Here is a 21,671-nt window from a genome sequence, read left to right on the forward strand (position 1 = left end):
GAGAGAGAGAGAGAGAGAGAATCCATAAAGGAATATTGGAAAAAACTGTAATGATTTGATTGATCAACTGTAAAGGAATATAATCCTATTTATACAAACAAACTTATCGAACATGCCAAAACGACAGGTCGTATAAGTAAAGGATAAAAAACGACAACAAAGAAAAACTGAGAAAACGACTAAGGAATGTACGCAGTGTACATAACTTGTAACCCAAGAAACAGACTAAAAACACTCTAATTCCAAAACAGCTTTGGGAATTTTCTCGCTCATTCGACCGAGAAAAGCAATGATGTCACCGGAGAACGACTCTTTAATAATCTTCCACCACCCAGTCAGTTTCCAGATTTACGCTACGCTCCGGCACTCCCAAATAGCGTGGAAAGTCGATTCTTTTTTAGAAAGACACTGATTGCAATTCGGGTTGACCGACATACCCCTCGCCGCAAGATTAGCCGAAGTCGGGATCCATTCTCGAGAGATTTTCCAAAGGAACATGCTAACCTTTGGGGGAACACGGAGACTCCACACTTTGCTTCACCAATCTTTGGTTTCTTTTCCCTCTGACGATTCCACAATCTCCAAACAATCGGTAGCCACTCTATATCCGCTTCTAACGGAATATTCGTCGTCCTTCGTGTGGTGCCAACATAAGACATCTTCTCCACCTAACGAGCTCCCGGGAATTTTGAATACCTCTGACACATCGTCTTCAATGAGTGCACGAAGTAAGGGGTCATTCCAATCCCAGCATGGAAGCTTAAAATCCGCCACCGTGGTACTTATGGGCACACGCGAACGGTCGCGGATACTAAACTCCGGCGGTCTCGGCAGCCACCTACCGTTCCGAGTATCAATGGAACGACCACTCCCCACTCTCCACCTAGACCCATTCTCAATAATCTCTCGACCCCAAAGAATCCCATTCCAAAGACTTGAGGTATTCCTAGACGGTGAAGCTTGAAGAATATCCGTGGAAGGGAAGTAACTCTCTTTGAGAACCCGGGATGCGAGAGAATTTGGGAACCGAATCACCCTCCACACACTCTTAGCCAAGAGAGCTTGATTTAACAAATGGAGGTTGCGAAATCCTAACCCACCTATTTCCTTCCGGGCACAAAGCTTGTCCCAAGAGTCCCAATGAGTCTTCTTTTTTTCTTCACCACTTCCCCGCCAAAAGTTAGCCGCCAATTTGTGGATGTCGGCAATCAACTTTTTAGTGAGCTTGAAGCAACACATCACGTAGCTCGGCAAGGCTTGGACCACGGCTTTAATGAAGATTTCCTTTCCAGCAAGGGAGAAGAAGGCATCTTTCAATCCTCTAATCTTGTTCCAAATTCGCTCCTTGAGGAACTGGAAGAGTTCTGCTTTATTCCTCCCCACCGACATAGGAAGACCCAAATATCGATCGTGGCCGTCCGTCAAACCCCTTCGCCTCTTTTTCTCCCACTTCTTTCTTGACTTGGCGGCCAAAGTAAACTTCGGAATTCTCGTAGTTTATGACTTGGCCGGAGGCAAAGGCATATGCATCCAAGCAATTCTTAACCTCTCTCCCTTCATTAGCTTTGGCCTTAAAGAACACAAGGCTATCATCTGCGAAAAAAAAAGGTGGTTGACCTAAATTCCCGGATTCCCAAACTTAAGGCCCTTAATGTTGGAATTAATCTAGGGTTAAGAAAAGATTTAACGCTTCGAGCAAGCGGCGGAATTTAAAAATTTTCTTTTAAACAAGTATAACGTTTTTACTAACCTAGACAAAGAGCAAGTACATATAAATTAAAACTATTAATGAGCATTATATGTTTACTAACCTTTGAGAAGCTTGAATGTTGAGAAGCCTTAGGAAGGTTGAAACGTTCGTCTCCCCATGCAGCACGTCTCTCTTCTTTCCTCGGGAACTCGAGCAACCACGAAAGTTTCTATCACAATAATTCGAGAAAGAAAAGAATTAGTGTGTGGGCACTTTTAAACACGACGACTCAAGAACAAGTCTAAGAGTCAAAGAGCTAAAACACTAGGTCAAATGTGGACGTAGGTGCCAAAACAAAAACTAAAGAAAACTTAGAGAGAGAGAGAGAGAGAGGGAGAGGGGGCGGCCAAGGGTGTTCTAGAGAGAGAAGCTCTCAATCTTTAAAACTTTTGGAATGAAGGGAATGATGGCTCTATTTATAGGAGAGGGATTACCTTCAACAAGGTAGTTTCCTCTTCTATAGAATATCACATATTCATGAGCAAAATTTTCTCTCATTCCCTTCAAGTCACACGGCCAAATAAGCTTCTAGAAGCCTTGGATTTGTTTCCTCTTTTGTTCTCCCTTTTGCTTGGCCGAATTTCCCCTTTCCTCATGGAGGAAATTTGTTTCCTCTTTTTCTTTTGGCAAATATCTTCATACATTAATGCACAAAATAATCTCTCTTTTTTCTATCTATGTTGGGCGGCCAAGACATCTAGAATGGGCTTCTAGATGCTTTTTCATTTGTTCATTACAACATAAGAAAAGGCCCATTAAGAATTTTCAAGTAAAATTCTATGAAATGAAATTAATCCTCAAGGCCCAATTAATTTGTTATGGTCGAGTGATAATATGTCATCATATGACAATGTCAAAAAATTTATTGACATTCATTTTATCCTATGTCCAAAAGGACAAAAAATACCCTTTAGACAATTTTCGTAAAACTTGTCTCGCTCTTGTTTTGACTTAGCTTCTAGTTTAACTATTGCTACTTGATATGATTTGTGACAGTGACCTCATGGATCCAAATAAACAAAGCTTGAGCTAAAATACTTGGACTCAAAAGTTCACAAACCTTTTCCAAGTTTAGCTTAATGTCAACTGACTCCACTAAAGAGTTGACACTGAGAATCTCTCGGTTCAAATGAATTTATTTTCTACTCAAGAATTCAACTAAATTGTGATAAGTGGATCCACTGAATATTATCTATGTTTACCCTTCATGCATATCATCAGCTAGTCGAGATTTACAAAATTACCATTTTACCCTTCTAGCTGTTATTTCCTCAACTCCTTTGTCGCTTGTCAATAAGTCAGAAACAATGTATTGACGAGGAGCTAACAAGTTACATTGTTTCATCCAAAAGAGTCATGACTCAATTTGGACACTGGCCAGTTCATTTATTCACATTCCAAGGAACAAAGCATGAGGTGATATACAATGCATTTCAGCAATCTTGTACATGAATTCCATATCTATGAGATCTTCACAAAGTTACTCATGACATCTTCATAACTTAGTACTTCACCAATAAGTCATGTTAAGAATCTCATAGTGAATCCGAACTCTGACTTTCTCAAATGAGAATACGTAAGTTATGAAATGACATGTCTCATTTCAGGATTGAGGTAAGCATGATGCAATTCATACGTAGTGACTTCGAGAGAGGTTAAATGGTTTGTTCTTATTCTGTCTCTAGAACTGCACTGGTCAATTCAGTACCTTCGGAAGATACCTAGAAGAACTATAGAGTCTCCAACTCTCAATGTCCCATAACCAGACATCATAGATTATCCTAACAATCGTACTGAGATCAATAGTTCTTTGATCATTAGATTGTGAACATATTGTTTTAAGCAAACCATGAAGAGTTTGTTCATGCAAATTTGTCTCTTCATATGTTGTTAGGTTTGTTTATGGACTAAAGACTAAGGTTTTATCATAAAGATTTAGACAAAGAAGAATGAATGAAGGTTTCAACTTTTATTAATAAATAAGCAATTACAAGCAAGAGTCTTCGTGAGACTTTATTACATCAAATGTACATAAGTAAAGACTACAACTCTTCTTGTGGGCACCATTGACAACACTTAATGAGTCCTCTCTCACCTCTGCTTTGTGAAAAAGAGTCGAGAACCCTTTCGAGCAAAACAAGAATATGAAGGGAGAGAGAGAAAGGATCCCCTTGGCAAAGTCCCCGTTGAGGAACGATATCCCCTTTCACGACCCCGTTGAAGTTGATGGAGAATCTCACCGAACGTACATAACGCAACACTAACTCCACCCAACCGACATCGTACCCAAGGCGAAGCATAATGGCCTCGAGGTAGTCTCATTTCACCCGATCATAGGCTTTGGACATATCAAGCTTTAAGGAACCGCATTGCCCATTCCCAAACCGACCTCTCTTCATGGTATGGATCCCTTCAAACCTAATGATCACCTTGTCGAAGATTTTCCGTCCCCCGAAAAACGCACTTTGATTCTCGGAGATCGTCTTCGCCATTGTCGCCCGCAACCTATTGGTGATGCATTTGGAGATAGCCTTGTAAACTACGTTGCAAAGGCTAATCGGCCGGAATTCCTTAATCCATTTCGGATCTTTGACCTTGGGAATGAGAACTAGAACGGTTTTGTTGAGCCTTCCAAGCTCTTGTTTTTCGTTGAGCACCCCTAAACAAAGCTTCGTGATATCGCCCCCAACCACATCCTAAAACCTTTGGAAGAAGAGACCGGGAAATCTATCTTTCCCCGGTGCCTTGAGAGGATCGATGCTAAACATGGCTTCTTTGACCTCCAACTCGGTGAAGTTATCCACAAGAAGTCCATTGGTTGCCTCTACAATCACCGGCTCCACACAATTCACCACAAACCCAATCTCTGTGGGTTATCTCTCCACTCATGGTTAGATATAATACCTTCTACTTCCTCCGGGTTATCTCTCCACTCGTGGTTAGCATCGAATATCCCTTGAATGCCATTTTTCTTTTTTCTTTGGGATGGTTTCCAATGGAAAAAGCGGGTATTCCGGTCTCAACTCTTCAACCAAGCGATGTGACTTCGTTGGCGTTAATATTTATCCTCCTTTTCCAATAGGACATTGAGTCTCCGCTCCTCCTTCCAAACCATCTCTGGCGTGCCCCTAGAAGACTTAGCTTTCAAGGATTCAATGACATCCCGTTGAAAAGCTATGTCCTCCTTAAGGGCTCCAAACTTCTTTAGACCCCATGTAGAGAGCGCTTTAGAGACATTACAAAGGGCAGAAAGAACATTCGGTTCCCATAGGCTGCCGACAATACGCTTACATTCATCTTTCTTACACCAAGCCTACTCAAACATGAACCGTTTCCGAGGGCGATGTCTCTTGCCTTTAGGGTCGCTACTCTTACCTTCGGTTGATAAGAGAAGTGGCCGATGGTCTGATTCTCCATACTCAAGGTGGCGCACTGAGGCCAACGGAAACATCTCCAACCACTCGGGATTGGCTACACATCTATCAAGCCTCTTCTTAGTGATTCATTTCTTTGTCACACGGCACACGTAAAGGGATCTCCGGAATATCCCAAGTCTTCGAGGTAGCACCCATCCAATGCTTCCCGGAAAGTTTCCATTTGACCCGGGTTTTTCTCACACCCACCTTCTTTCTCATGGGCAAAGAGAATTTCATTGAATTTGCCCCCACATATCCACGGTCCCTCTTCCAAGTTCCCCACCCATTGCATAAGCTCCCACGAGAACCTTCGCATCGACGCTTTCGGATTCTCATACAACCCCATGAATCTCCAAAACTTCCCATTGTTATCCAAAAATCGGGCTTCAATGTGGCATCTAGAGTAAGATCTCACACTAGCTACCACCATATCCTTCCAAAGTAACATCAATCCCTCACTCATACCCACTCGGTCCACAACAAGACAAACACCGAACCCCAATCCGGCACGTAGACTCTCGGCGTAATGCTTTGAAATCATAGTCTTAGTAAGGAAAACAAAAGCGGGATCGTGCGTCTTAATATGGTCTCGGAGGGTATTCAACGTCCAAGGGTTGCCAATCCCTTGGACGTTCCAAAGAAGGCCTATCATTGAGCCCGGCGCCCTTGCTCCCCAAGGGTCGCCGATACAATAGGAGAGAGGGTTCCGGGTAGATCTCCATCTTGAGAAACATCCGAAACAATTGGGTAGCAAGCAATAGTACCATTCGCATGGGTGGTGTTAGGAGACTCCGAGGCTTTCTGTTTTTTCTCAGCTCTTCCTGTAACATCAACTGTCGTGGTTGCCAATTTCTGTCTCTTGGACGAACCTGGGGAATTTTGGCTCAATTTTTCCTTTAGAACCAAAGCCGAGGAATGTATGTCCTTTGGTCGAATAAACGACATGTCCGTACTCGTGAGTTCCAAGCACGTACTTACATAATTGAAGATTCTTTCTTTTTGGGCATGCCCATCTTTAGATTCACCAAGCCCATTTTGAGCCTACCCACCTAAAGATTCACCAAGCCCAACCAGGGAAACTCCACTCCCTTCCTAGAATTCAATCGGTTAGTCCTGCCCATCTAGAAACTCACCAAGCCCAATGAAGGCCTGCACGTTTCGAGATTCACCAAGCCCAACCGAGGATTCCAATAAAACCTTTGACTTATCTCTTCCTCTCCATTTTGTCGTATAACCCCAGAAACTGGAGAAAAAGCATCCCGAGGCACAGAGAACCTGGATTTAACAAGGGAAGGTCGACCACGTTTTTTCGGAGCTTTCAAAGGTGAAGAGGTAGCCTTTATCCCTGATTTGGTAACTGCTCTACTTTTAAGTACAGCAACGCTCGTCTCTGCAACAGACGTGTTGCTCTCTTTCTGTCGCTTCACAGGTTTCTTGGGAAGCGGAAGGGTTTGACGCTCCTCTACACGCGTCAGATTCACTCGCCCAGTCGGAACCGCCTCCTTCAGACTCGTTTCAGCGTCGTCTTCCTTCGTCGAGCATTTTCGTAGGATGGGTTTTTGGCCTCCGTTGGACATACAACTCTCGATCTCCGAGCTCGTCGAAATCCAGTCACCATAGATGAGGACTGAGTCAAATCCGGTCTTGTTGATGAGAGCATCGCTTCTCCTGGAACACTCGGACTGCTCATGGCCTAAGATGCCACACCGGAAGCAGAACAAGCCCAGATTTTCAAATTTTTCCCGGATCCACGAGGCCCGGATCGTGCTGGTCCGATCGAGGAAGAGACCTGGGAAGAGCGGCTTGTCGGCATGAACGTTGACCTTAAATCTGACAGAAGAGTTGTATTTCCCACGTGGATTGACCCTACACTCCAGGACAGGGCCAAACTTCTCCGCCATTTTCCGAATACTCTTCTCGTGAATCATCATCGGAGGTAGACCAAAAAGTCTGACCCAAAAGGGGCAGTGGGTGAAGTCCACTTCTTCCGCCGTGAGATTTTTCGGTCATGGCGCAACCATAAGTTGGAGTCCTTTCACCGTCCACGGGGCTCGCCATAAAATTCCATCACGGTCCTTACTCAGACGGAACATTATTTTGAGCATCCCTGGATTCAGTTCCTCTATCGACCATGTTCCTTTCGTTCTCCACACCTTGGAAAGGATGGCCGCAATAACATTCCGACTAGGGGCGTTTTTGGTGATCACTTTGGCTAGAAGTACTTGACAATCTGTTAACTTCGATTGGTGGTTCTCCACTGGTTCCTCCAGGTGAAAATCAGAGGCAAGGAAAGAAGTTTTCTCTTCCAACATCTCTTCAAAAACCTTTTCTTCCCTTCCTGAGCATACCGGTGCCTTTCCTCTGTTCTCCATATTACAAACGGGTTCAGAGTGTTCCATAACCCAACGACCAAGAGTTGTCCCACTTTCTCTCGTATTTTACACTTATATTTAATTGAAATTGACATAATTTGTTACGTAATTGAAGATGGTGAAATTGATTATATTGGAAAATGAGCACTTCCCGACCAGTGTGACAACCCGAGGACGAGGTTGCCTTGTTGGATCCCTCGGTAGGTTTGAGAAGTCGCTTTTTGGTCATTTTTTCCTCTTCCCGGAGTAGAATTTCATGGGTCTTTAGCGCATAGCATTCTATTACAAATATTGAAACTCGGAAGAACGATGAGATCCATTTGAAGATTGGAGAAACACATTGCATGTAATCAATTAATGATCTCTATTCAAAAGTACGTTTATGATATATTTTTCTATTTATAATATTAAGCTTTTTTAGATTTTTTACTCTCGAATATGTGTTGACAACCAGCTTGTCAATGGATCATGGACCATCTAATGAAGAGATCGCATCATTCTGCAACGGCTTGTCTTAAAATTAGGGGAAATTACGGCAAAAATACTCAATGTTTAGACAAAACACTACTTATATACTCATTCTTTTTTTTTTCTTGGGCAAAAATACTAAAAGTTTCAAATTTAATTATACGTAAATACTTTGCCGTTAAAATTTCTATGAGAACTTAACGGTCCGAGTAGTAACGGACTCACTATAACGTAACATGTGGTATTTTTGCCAAAGAAAAAAAACTTTGAGTATATAAGTAGTATTTTGATCAAACATTAAGTATTATTGCCACCATTTCCCCTAAAAATTATCTAAAAAGCGAGAAGAAGGTAGGTAAAATACGGCAAGGTGTTCAATGCATTTACAAAGATAAAATACAGCGAGAAGAAGGTCAATATTGTCGTTGACAATGCATTGAAGTTGGGGACCCATCTTAGTGGAGGGTGATTTTTTGGTATAATGGCAACTAGAAACTGATTAACGAGTGAAATTACTAAACGTGTTATGGAATGGTTGTGCAACTATTGGTTACGACAACTAGTTGAACAATTGATTGTTTATGCACGTTTAAATAAACAAAATTTCAAAAAAGCAATCAAAAGCATAAAAGCAATAAGGAGATAGAGATTTGATAACCGTGTTTGATGATAAAGCACCTACTCGAGGCTGATACGTTCGGTGGTGAAAATAAATCCACTCATCCTCAATCAAAGTTACAAGGACTTAGGTTTCCTCTCTCTCAAATACCTATCTTCTTTGCCAATAGATTGCAATCTAAGTTCCTCTTAGGTCATAGACTCCCTCTCTTTTTCATGCAATACTCTCCCTAAAATTGATACAACACGTTAATGCAAAATACGCACTCACAAACTTTACACAAATAAAGTATAGTAATAGCAAGCAATCTTGAACCAGTTGTCGATGAAGATCTCCAAGGGAGATAGACTGGCTCAAGAATAAAATCGGTGTGACTTGACCAAAAATAAAAGGTGACACACCTAATTTCAACCCTTGAAGTTTTTTATTAGGTTTGCACCAAATCTATCGCAAATTTGTCATAACCATAAACCAAATATCCGGTTATGTTCTTCCTTAAAGATCTTAACTAAACACAGGATATCTCTAGTTCTTTTCGAGCAGGAGGACAAGTGACTTTAAATGACCCGATCTTGAACAACTTGTTGTAGATCGTCTTGAACAACTATAACAATTTGTTTTGTCAAACTTAAAACTATGCCACAGAAAAATGCAACAACGAAGACCACCTATGTCTTGTCAACAATCTCTATTTATTCTGCTATTTTCCATGGGGCAAGATTTTAGGGGAAGCCATGCATGTCTTTCGGTGGATTTGCGTAAGCTTAGAGAGACGTTGTAGAAGAAAAGAACCTTGGAAGACGCATTGAAGCGTAAGGTTGCATACGTAAATCTTCAATAGACCAAATTTTTTGAAGATTTATTGACATCCAAAAAATTTATTGACAACGATGTCAATAAATCTTCAAAGAATTTCTCATAATCGTTTGAATGTCAATAAAAAGACAAAATGTCAATAAATCTTCAAACAAATTTTCAGATTCTTCAAACTAGTTTTTATTCCAGATTTCCCAAAATATTAAGTATATACAAAATTTGGAGGGAGTAGAATCGTGAAGCACGTTGATATAGACATAAATCGCTCTCTCTTTCTCTTCGCCTTCACGCCGATTTCTCTTCTTCTCCGTCTTGATTTATGTTCTTTTTCATTTTATGTTATTCTCCACCAAAAACGATAAAGAAACACCAAAATCAAACCCTTAAGTTAAAGTCATGACCAATAAACCTAAATTATCACCGGTAAATGGAGGGGACCTCGAAACAAGATTGATTTTGGATGTGTAATAGTTGATTTTCGTTTGGTTTGCTTGGAGTTTTTTTTTCAGATTTTCCAAGTTTCCCAAAAAAAACTTTGTAATGTTGATAATGTCAATAAATCATATAAACTATTGAAGGAAATTTTGTATAAACAAATATAAGGAAGTCATATTCTTTTATTAATTTTGACATCTTGAATTTTGATCCAAAAGTACTGAAGAGGTCATAATTTAAGAATAATCCCAACATTTTAAATGCCAAGTTACCGTAGTTCAGAATCCGAGAGGGCCGTTTTGGACTTGCAAGTCCCTCCACCTGACTCTTGTCGGTAGGAAAATGAAGCAATACAGGACAAAAATCAGAGTTTGCTGGTAGTTACATTTGAATGATGACCTAATTTCCGCTCATAAGAATATATATTTAGCCCCGCTAATCCTGTAAAATTTCATGTGTACCCATAATCTAAGAAAGGTGAGAGAAAAATTACTATTAATTTGTAATAAAATTCTATAATCAACTAAATCAAACTTGTGCAATATCAAGATGTAGCTCTCTGTCTCATCCATTTCGTAGCAGACCATTTTTCGCCTGATAGCACTTCACACCCACCGTGTAGGCTATCCGGATCCGATTCTCCATTTAGACCCTGAAAAACACCATGTCAAAAAGGCAACGAAAGAATTGAAACAAGGGGAAAGTGAGACCACGATAAACATTTATGCATCTGAAGAAGAAATAGTTACGAAGCTAAAATTATGTTCCTAGTTAAATAAAGCAATGTCTTGTTCTCATCAAAATCTAGTAAATTGTTTACTGGTATAGTATTTGTTAAAATTCTATTCTAGTATCAAAATGTTTTTTTTTTCTTCCTCTTCTAGGAGATCCTAATTAAATTTTTAAAAAAAATTGGGATTATTCCAAAAATATGACTTTTGGGTGGTGTTTTTACCCATTATCCAATAGGAGCCATTTATTCCAAAAATACGACAACAAATGACATGAAAACCTACATTTAATGACATTTTAATTTTTTTTTTAAATGTCATTAAAGAACTATTTTTTAATGGCATTTGTTGTCATACTTAGAAATAAAGGGCTTCTATTTGATAATGGGAAAAACACTACCAAATTGTCATACTTTGGAATAATCCCTAACATAATCACTAACTAGACAAATCGATGTTAACTCACAACAAGAGCGCAGAGCAAGATTACCACTGTTTCACTACATCTGAATTTGTGGGCCTTAAACTCTAGTGTAATGAATATAAAACAGTCATACCATGCTCCAGAAAAGCACCGCGTCTCCTTTGTTTGGTTTTACACATGAACCTTTGACCATTTTCCCCCCGCAGCTACACTCACCTGTACCAGCCTGAGATTTGCAACTCTAAGTTAACACAAATGGTATTTCTTTTGTAACAACGCCCCAGAACCCTCCCACTCTCACCACATCTACATATGATAAATCATGTACGATTATATATATAAATATATATTCCATCAGCAAGAGTTCCCGCCGAGCACTCCTCACTAACAGCGGGGAGCAATGCATTTATTATCTATGTTCTCGTGTAGTAAGTTGCGTGCTATTTAATATATATATTAAAAAAAATTAAGAAGGAAAAAACAAGAAGGAAATTTAGTTCAGCTCCTGGGATTTGAACTTGTGACCTTTGAACCAATGCCCCCGGGGCAACAAAATGACATTAATATAAACTTATTTCAACAGCAGTGTCAACTAGTAAGTACTTTCACAGTCCCAACATACAGCCCATTATGTGGATATGCCCATGTAGCAATATTACAGTTGTATAGACATCTTTTGTATCATATTAACGAGTGGATAAACGGTAAATAGTTATAAGAAGTTGATTTATTATTACCGTAGGGAAGTGCGTCTCTCCACCCTCAACACCATCATTCAAATACATGAGCACCGTTGCTACTCTCTGACCACCGCGCTTCAAATTAAACTACAAAAAAAAAAGGTGGACAACAACCTTATAATTTTGCAGATCAAGATTACATGGGATGGTTGATGCAATAAAAAAAAATAGATAAAATAAATGAGGTCAAGAATCGATACTTAGAAAGGCACAGAGAAAAACTTACGGTATCAGAAAAGTAGTCGTGATGGGGTTTGTAAAACTGGCCCTTTTCGTACCTGTACTGCTGCAGAAGTTAGCCTTTGGTACTAAATAGTAAAAAGTCCTTTGTTCTCATGAACATAACCTCTCTAGTTCACAAATTATATGGCACCTTAATACTTGAATCAGCTCTCCATTCTCTACGGGTACTTGAGCATAAACAGATATACGCTTCTCGATTGCCTGATTGCAAAATAGTGCCAGACGAAGAAGAAGAAGAACAAGAAAAAAAAATAGATATTAGAAAGAAAAAGACGTGTAATGAGTTTAGTAACATGTTTTAATTCCATAGAGATAGAATTGAATCAGCTGAATAATGCTAAAAGCTAGAGATGTCATGCAAGAACCTCCAAGACCATTGACAATTATGTTGCTTTGCTTTACAAAATTATCTCTATTAACCGCCGAGGATTCAACACACAAAAAATATGCATCAAGAAAGCTATTTTCTACAGGAAAGTAACAGAACGGAAAGATGAAAATCTGAGCGAGCTTGATAACAATAATTAATGATACCGGCGAATGGAAGAGAAACGAACTTGAAACTGACCTTTATCATTGGATATTTTCTCTCTGCATGACTTAAAAACATCCCAGAGCTTGTCCTGACTTTACTTTTTACCCCCTGAAATTGAAATACAATTGTGTTCATGCATACATTACATTCCCAAGAAACACTAAAAACCCAAATCTCTCATACATCTTGTTCAATTCAGAATGATCATACAGAAACAAAGAATCATTTTTAATAATAATAATAAAAAAAAAAAAAAAAAAGAAAAAGAGTCAATTGTCAATATATTTATTTGTTTAGATTTCAGCTTTGATGTTTAACTCGATCCAAAAGACTGTTTTATGGATAGAAACGAATGCTTTTATCATAGCCGCCATTACATTCTCAATGTACAACCACTAATATCAATTTGGTATTAGAGCAGTAAATCGGGATCACAGCCTCGAAAGAACAGCTGGGTCCACCACGGGAACGGATGTCTCTGAAATCAAGGCGTTTGTGATGGATATCGAGGGCCGTATTGCCTCGACGATATTTCTTGCTCAAGGCGCAACACAGGTACCTCTCAGCCAGTCATGATCTCGATCTAGTTCTCTGATACCAAATTGATACGACCTGGGTTGTATTGTTGAATTCTCTACTTGATTGGCACAGATTAATTAGGATGAACACTACACCTAGAAAGCAATGAGGAAAATTAATAACCTTCTTCCCACCCCAAAAGTGATCACAAAGCTTGGTATTTCTAGTGATCCCTCTTACTAAAGCACCATTTCCTAATCCACCCCTAAATCCTTATACAGAATATCAAATAAAAACTAATCCTGCGAAGAATAATTTTTAAATAATTGAATAATCAAATTATTGAATACCTGTTCCTGATATTGATGAACATACCTTTCCCGTTTTAGCATCCACCACAGTAGAAATTTGAAGTCGGGGTCGGGCTATACCTCTAAGGTAGTCACATTCCTGAAAAGAGCCATACTTGTTATTTACTTATAACAAAAATCTAGGCTTTGTATAATACCTCTTCTATCACATTTAAGTCACAAAATTTTAGATACGACAGACTCTGATGTTACAGCAAACAGCAATTAGGAATTGTCGATCCGACAGACTCTAGTTATTTGCCAATAATACGTATCGCTACAGTCTTCAAGAACAGCTGCAAAATTTTATTGAAATATAATCTAAGCTATCAAGAATTTCATTATGTGGCGCCAAATGTTAAGGTTTTGTGGCCAAATATGGAGAGCGTTTTCAGATCAATTCAAAACATCAATTAAGTTTCACTTTCTCATCACTTCAACTCCTCATAAAATTATTTCTTTCATTTTTCACATATAACTACTTGTTGGACTTCTAGAATAGTAACAGAGGTATAGTTAAATAGCTATTCAATAGAAATAGCAATTCAGTATCCAATACATACACGCTCAAAAAGCATAAATACATATGATAATTCATCGTATAAGCTGGGAAAACTTAGATAATTCTATATAAATGCTTACCTCCATGCTCAAAAAATTATGAAGTACAATGATTCGAGGTGACCAGCTAATGATTTCAGGTTTCACCTAATAGAGCAGAGAGAGAAAAAAAAATTGAGAAATCAGTTTTATGCCCATGAGAAGGCTTGATGTCATTGAAGACAATTCTGTTACATCTTAAGCGTATACACTAGAACTTTAGAATGCTTCAAGTTCATCAAAACCTCTTAATCAGGCTACCGAACTATCTAAACTACTTTTAATTTTATTAACAAAAAAATCAAAAAGGTCTACAAATCATTACCAAGGTACACAATATTACATAAATAAATTACACTTATAAGAGAGCTACAACATGATTGAATTGATATGATGATATGGGATATTAAACATACATATCCGATGCGTAAAGCTGCGGCTTCTTCATCATCATTCCAATGATGAATACCTAAAGATGTATAAAAGCAAATTTAGAAGACATAAAAACAAAAATAGAAAAAGAAAAACAGATTCGATAGCTAAAAAATACAACGAGGCTGATTTACTCGGTACCATACAGACCTCTCGGTAATTTTAGGTAACCATCAAGTTGACGTCTGTGTGCTCCCAAATTCGGGAAATTGGAATCTGCAAAGCAAAGAATCCATGAGATTTATGGGGACAAAATATCAAAAAACTAAGATTCTATTGTCCGATAGATTCAGTTAATAATTCAATACGTTTGACTTTCATAAGGTGGAGAGGTTTCCAAGTAAACGCAAGACATAATAAAACAATGGGTATGCCTAATCAAAGAAAAAATAAGGAAACCAAGGACACAGCAGAAAAATTAATGTATACAACACTCGCTACGTGTATGCCTTAGAAGCTAAAAATACAAAAACAAATACATGAGGAAAAACAAACATCCAAAATGAGAATAATTTAGGAGAAAAGTAATTGATAGACTACTTCAAAAGGATACCATATGAATCTTCTAGTCTCCATATGAATGCCAACTGAAACAATGCACCTGCAAGTCCAACAAAACATTTGAACACCAGAATCCACGATGATAAATAAAATAAAATAAAATAAATACCACAATTATGATGAACATAAAGGATAACGTTTTAGAATTAAGAGAGTACAATTTGATGAAATTTCCAGGTGTTGTATAACGAATTACGTTTGACGGGAGACATATCTCTCCTCTCGCCATCAAGAATTGTTAGGAACATAAATAAAAACTATTTAAAGAATAACTAAAGGCTATGGACTAAGTTTTTTCTTTTTTTTTTTTTCTTTTTTTTTTTTTTTTTTTTTTGCAGAAACCTTCATATACTTTGCTAAGTGACACCGAAAATAAAATTTAAATAAATCTTACTGCCTGTAGCATATTGCAAACATGAACTTGAAACCGAAAGCCTTCTTTATTATATGCTTTCTTGTAACTATATGATCAACAACATAAACGCTGAGATTCGGGATAAGAACATATTTACGAGGAACATAATTCGATAATGTAGATTGAGTAAAAACAGATAACGTTTTATAATTTGTATTAATAAGAAAAATTAACCAACCCAAGTTTGAATATTTTCAAAAGGATCTGAGTAAATTGAATGGTCTAAGATATACAAAACAGCAGAATAAAGAAATGCAGCTTTAAAATTATTTTATTCCTTAACTTATAAACTAAAAACTAAAATCTACAAGATCTAATTAAAAGAAGAGGAAAAAATAATTTCGTCATAATAATGTAATAGAGAAATTTCAAAGTCTCAGTATAAGATTGACTTAGAACACTAAAGTGAATACAGAGTTAGACGATTCCTAGAACATTTTAGCCTCAATTTCACTGATTTTCGAAAGCTTTAACCTAACATATTAAATTAAATTTCTGAAGTAGATATATTTGGGTTTTCGTTCACGAAAATTGAAAACGGAATGTTCGCAGAGAGTTCAAGGAAGACTGATCGTACCTATCACCATTCCGACGGTGACGAGTGTGAGAAGTCCGAAGACGATCCTCATAGCAACAGCCATGGCGTCTGAGAGAGAGATGGGTGAAGAGAGACAGCACAGTCGACAATGGCTTTTTTTTTCTTTTCGAAAGAAATACGAACTTGTTCAGCGAAGAACAATAAATTCTTCGGTCTCTTTTCTTTTCGTCTTTGAAAAGCAAAAATTGGTCCCAGCGAAAAAAAAAAAAATAACTGGCAATATGTTGTCTTTTTGTACTGAGAGCTGAGACTTAGATTTGAGTCATTTGACTTCCTTCCTAGTACAAGACTTCTTCTTTTTCAGGACAAGTTATGCGTTTTCATTTTTGGTCTTAAGCTTCTTTTAGGAATTAAGTTGGTAGGGATGCTTGTGAGCAAAAAAAAAGTTGGTGGGAATGATTTTTGCGTCAATGTCCCAAATTCGTCGGATTTTTGCATTTATATCACAAAGTTGTCAAAATTGCATTTGTGACACGTATTTACATTCGTGTCACCTGTGCAAATTTCAAATTACTTTCTCTCATCATTTAATCTTTTTATTAGTTATTCCATGTCTTTTGAATTTTTACAATACCTCATTAAAAATTACTTCATCTTCCTCTAAAATTTTTGCGCGTGACTTACTTGCAATTGAATTGCCAATTTGTGACATAAGATGCAAATACCACTTGGTTTTTTGAAAGAGAAAATGCGTGATAATAGGCCCAACTAATTTTTATTTTTCTAAAACTACATAATTTTTAAACAAATTTATAAGTAACTAAGCAACAAAATTTAGAGATTCTCTATATAGTCAATTTTTTTTTTTTTTTGTAAATTTTAAGTGAATAGACATTGTGGTGATGTGGCAATATTTGGACATTTTTAACATTTCACTTATGCTATTGAACTGATGATTTATATACAATTATTAATGATTATTTACAACTATTAACGTCTTTTTGACTTTTTAATAAAATCTCGTGATTACTTACTTAAAATTTACCAAAAAGTGACTATATGACAAAATTAAGTTTTCATGTGACTACAAATCTAGGGATCCCATTTTTAAAATTATGAATATACTAATCATGTTATTCTTAAAATAAATAAAATCTTCTGATGGTTGTGTTCGTCAACAGTCAGCTCATAAACTTCTTTTTTCAGAGAGTACCGTGATATGTTATGAGAAGTCGTGCGGTTTGATCAGGTGTAAAGGAAACCCCCAACGCAGTACGGCATATTATACTCCATTTTGCAGTAAATGTCATATCAAAGAGCAATTCATCTTCAACCAAACTCGATTTTTAATTGCATGTAGAATATCCTATTAATATTCTATTTATCTCTTATTTATGCTTATACCCTTAACTTAGTTGTTGTTTTTCAACTAAATCACTTTAATTTATAATTATTATAATGCTAACTAATTACATTACCACTACTACAAATAAGTCTTTCTGGTGCGGAAGGGCATTAGGTGCGACTTGTCGCACCTAAAAGTCGCACCTAAATGGGCAACAGGTGCGACTTGTCGCACCCAAAGGGCTCCAAAAATGAAAAAAAAATTCGCTGATTTTAAGTGGTATTGGGTGCGACTAGTCGCACCTAATAGTTTTGAAACCTTTCAGGTGCGACTAGTCGCACCTGAAAGTCTTAAAAAAAATAAGCGCTCAACTTCTCCCCCTCATTTTTTTCATTTGTCTGGCGTGGTATTTATTTTTTTACTTTCATGTGCGACTAGCTAGTCGCACCTATTATTGTTTTTAGGTGCGACTAGTCGCACCTATTGGAGTATCAGGTGCGACTTTGTCGCACCTGATTACTAGGGTTTGTTTTTAAACAGCTCGACTTCTTCATCTCTTCACAACAGCCCTCCCTCTCTCTCTCCCTCTGCGACTCTCCCTCCCTTTGCGACTCTCCCTCCCACCACCGTGAGCCACCTCCGCGAGCCACCACCGTGAGCCACCACCATCTCCCTCGCTCTCTTTTCCGAGGTACCACCGCGAGCCACCACCTAGGCCACCACCGCGAGCCACCACCGAGGCCACCACCGTGAGCCACCACCATCTCCCTCGCTCTCTCTTTTCCGAACCACCACCGCGAGCCACCACCACAATCTCTCCGTCACCACCACCTCCGACCACCATCCCTCCGCCACGACCCCCTCCGACCACTATCTTCTCAGCCTCGGTATGTTTTTTATTTTATTTTATTTTATTTTTGTAAATTATGACCTTTAGTCGTGCCTCGGCAGCCCCGGCCATCATCTCGCAGCCCCGTCCTCGCCGCGTCGCCTCAGCCCCGTCCTCGCCGCGTCGACTCAGCCCCGTCCTCGCCGCGTCGCCTCAGCCCCGTCCTCGCCGCGTCGCATCAGCCCCGTCCTCGCCGCGTCGCCTCAGCCCTGTCCTCGTCGCGTTGCCGCGCCTTGTACCTCGCAGCCCCGTCGGTGAAGGTTAGTGGTTATTTATGTTAATTAAATTAATTGATTAGTTATAGTAATTAGTTAGTTAAGTTCATAAATTAGGTAAATAAATTTGTTAAGTTGTTATTTATGTAATTAATTCACATGTTTATAAAAATGCTAATTAGTTATTACATTTTAATAAGTATATTAATATGTTAGGTTAATAAGTAGTTAATTTAATTCACTTGTTGATCAATTTGTTAATTTAATGAATGAAGTATATTTATGTTTAATAAGTACATGTATTAATTATTGTAGTTATAATTGTTAATATATATAGTGTTTATAATTAGTTTAGTTAACTAATTAATTTGTAGTGGAAATCAAATTGGTTATAAGTTGTTAGTTTAGTTAACTAATTAATTTGTAGTTTAATTGTTTTCAATTTGTACTTAATAATGAAATTGGTTATGTAACTAATTTTAAATTTTAAATGTTAGTTTAATTAAGATTGAAATTGGTTAATTGTTTAAACTATAGATATTGATAAAATGTTGTGACCGAGCCACGGAGGCTCGGTTTAGGACTTAGTTAATTAATATGATAGTTTCTGGATGGATTTTAAATGTTTTTAAAGTAGTTTGCAGGTTTTTCGTTTAACAATATTATAGGGGAAACTCTGCCAAAATTTCGGTAGAGTTTTGAACCAATTAGAATCGAAATCCACTAGAAACAGTCCATTTTCAAAAACAATCCATTTTCAAGGATTGTTTCCAGGATTTTGAGGCGCTTTAGTATCTTTCCCACAATTTCTACAATCCATTTTAAAAAAATAAGATACCTTTCACAGTCTCTCTCTCATTCCTTCTAAATTCGTTCTCGGTCCTTTAGTAAGATCGGTCTTTCAATGCTAATTAATAATTCTCGTTGTCTTTCTCGTTCAGCGAAATCAATGTCTAATCCAAGTAGAGATTGGGTTACCGAGAACGAGAGGTTGAGCTTGCAGTATAAAACAGGGGTTAACGAGTTTATCCGCATTGCAAGCAGACAACCGAACGAAAATGGCCAATATCGTTGTCCTTGCAAGTCTTGCAACAACGTGAGATGGCACGCCATCGGGGTCGTAAGGCATCACCTCCTGGACAATGGGTTTACCCCAGGTTACACAGAATGGTATCATCACGGCGAGCGCCTTGTCCTTACTCATGGTGAAGACCCCATTGGAACTGATCAGAGAGGAGTAGGAGGATTGCACAACGCCCTGCATGATATCATGGACCACGAGGATTTCGATGACTTTGCAGATCCGACCCCGAGCGAGGTGCGTGCGGAGGAGCAAGTGGAAGACTTATTTGCTGAGTTGGAAGCGGAATTGTACCCTGGATGCAAAGAGTTTTCGTCTTTTTCGTTCTTGGTTTCGTTGATGCACATCAAAGTCACGAACCATTGGACGAACAAGTCGTTCACAGAACTCTTGCAGCTCTTGAGGAAGTCTCATCCAACCGGTAACCGAATTCCGGAAAAGCACTACGAGGCAAAGGCAAAACTGAAGCGCTTCGGCATGGGGTACGAGATGATCGACGTGTGCACAAACGACTGCGTCTTGTTTCGAAAAGATCTCGAGAAAGCTGAAGTGTGCCCAGTTTGCAACAAGAGCAGATGGAAGCCGACTGGGAAACAGATACCGCAAAAGATATTGCGATATTTTCCCCTGAAAGATCGATTGAAGCGGTTGTACGCCTCTCGACACACGTTGCTTCAGATGCAGTGGCACGAAAGAGATCGCGTCAGAGAAGAAGGCATTTTGCGACATCCTGCGGACGGTACGACGTGGAAGAACCTGGACGAGAGATACCCAGAATTTTCCGAAGAGCCTCGGAACGTGCTGCTTGGATTAGCTTCTGATGGGTTCAACCCGTTTGGCGAGGATCCACCACAGACGCCGGGATCTTCCGGATCGAAGAACACACGTGGACCAACGAAGGGTCTCGTGTCAGCGAGAGCAGGGGTAGGGACTCCTGGTGCGAATGTAGTTCGCTACGATCGGCGACACATGATGTTCTATCAGGACATCAGGGAGCAAAATCCCTTGATCGGCACCTTCTCGAACCGTCTTGGAAACTTGATCAAGGCGAAGTTTCAAGCACACGCAAATGACTGGAATGAAGTCGAGCCTCAGCATGTGACGGCCGTTATGACCGCAATCCATAACGAGTACCGTTTTGTGTACGAGGATTCTGCAACTGGCGAGAGAGTGCCAGCTGATTGCATTCGCAACGAGATAGAGTCTACTATCATTCGCAAAATGAAGCGGTTGCGACGCAACCAAAAGTCAAAGTTATCATCTAGATTCTTCAACAAGTTTTGCGGAAAAATAGAGCTCGCCAGAGAAGAAACACCAAAGGGCTATACGCACGAGGCTTGGTTGAAGGCAATAGAGGTGTTCAACACACCGGAACATAAGGTATGAGTTGAACATGAATTTTTTTTTTCTCATCGAATCGAATTAAATGAATTTATGTCTCGCAGGCAAAGGCTGACCGCAACCGACTAAATGCGAAGAAGAAGCAGACAAAGGCCAGACAAGGGTCGATACCTTTTTTCGCTCATCGACAGAAGAGCGTAAGTTGCTTAATTTTTATTAAAATTAGACACATTAGTCTTATTTTGATGATTAAAACTTGCAGAGGAAGGAGGATGGGACATTGTCCTCCGCATTAGCGACGTGGGAGAAAAAACATCAAGATATTAACGGCAACTGGACAACGCCCTTCGCGAGTCAACAATTTGTAAGTTATTTTATTTAATTACTTAATAATAATTATATAATAATTTTATTTGGTTTTTTTGTAAAGGCGCGAATCAACGCCCAAGTGGCAGATATTTTGCGACAAGCGGAGGAGAGAGGCGAAGAGGTGAGCCTCGAACGCGCAGAGGAGTATGCGATGCATGACGTTCTCGGGCCACGCCGTGATTGGGATGTCGGGATAGGACCCACGACACCAGTTGGGGCTTTGAGTGTGGCTCGAGCTCAAGATGGAAGCTCGTCTGGTTCGTCACCTCAGTCACGCGCCGATCCAGTACTGTATACCGAGTTGCAAGCTCAGTTGGCAGCACAACAAGCTCAAATGGCGGCACAACAAATGCAGATGGAAGAGATGCAGCGACAGCTGCTTTCGTTTACACAGATGCATACTCAGGCTTCCCCTACGCCGACATCAGCGGCAATGGCTGATAATGAAACGCCAGGTTCTGCGGAGT

At 39.1% G+C, this 21,671-nt stretch overlaps 1 protein-coding gene across 1 annotated transcript; it reads right to left on the bottom strand.

The window, feature by feature from the left end:
• Positions 1-10,059: 10,059 nt before the first annotated feature.
• Positions 10,060-16,330, bottom strand: LOC149394148 (prolyl 4-hydroxylase 1). Its single transcript, XM_089618356.1, has 12 exons — positions 16,004-16,330; positions 15,004-15,051; positions 14,601-14,666; positions 14,435-14,487; positions 14,061-14,126; positions 13,444-13,518; positions 12,583-12,657; positions 12,145-12,215; positions 11,998-12,049; positions 11,769-11,858; positions 11,165-11,257; positions 10,060-10,528 (listed from the first exon to the last, which is right to left on the bottom strand). The coding sequence occupies exons 1-12, from the start codon at positions 16,065-16,067 to the stop codon at positions 10,421-10,423; spliced, it is 861 nt and encodes a 286-aa protein (XP_089474482.1). The 5' UTR covers positions 16,068-16,330; the 3' UTR covers positions 10,060-10,420.
• Between the last annotated feature and the right edge of the window lie 5,341 nt (positions 16,331-21,671).

This window comes from Urtica dioica, chromosome 6 (genome assembly GCF_054948205.1).
Source record: "Urtica dioica subsp. dioica isolate 48M chromosome 6, U.dioica_male_clone48M_v1_H2, whole genome shotgun sequence".
NCBI lineage: Eukaryota > Viridiplantae > Streptophyta > Magnoliopsida > Rosales > Urticaceae > Urtica > Urtica dioica.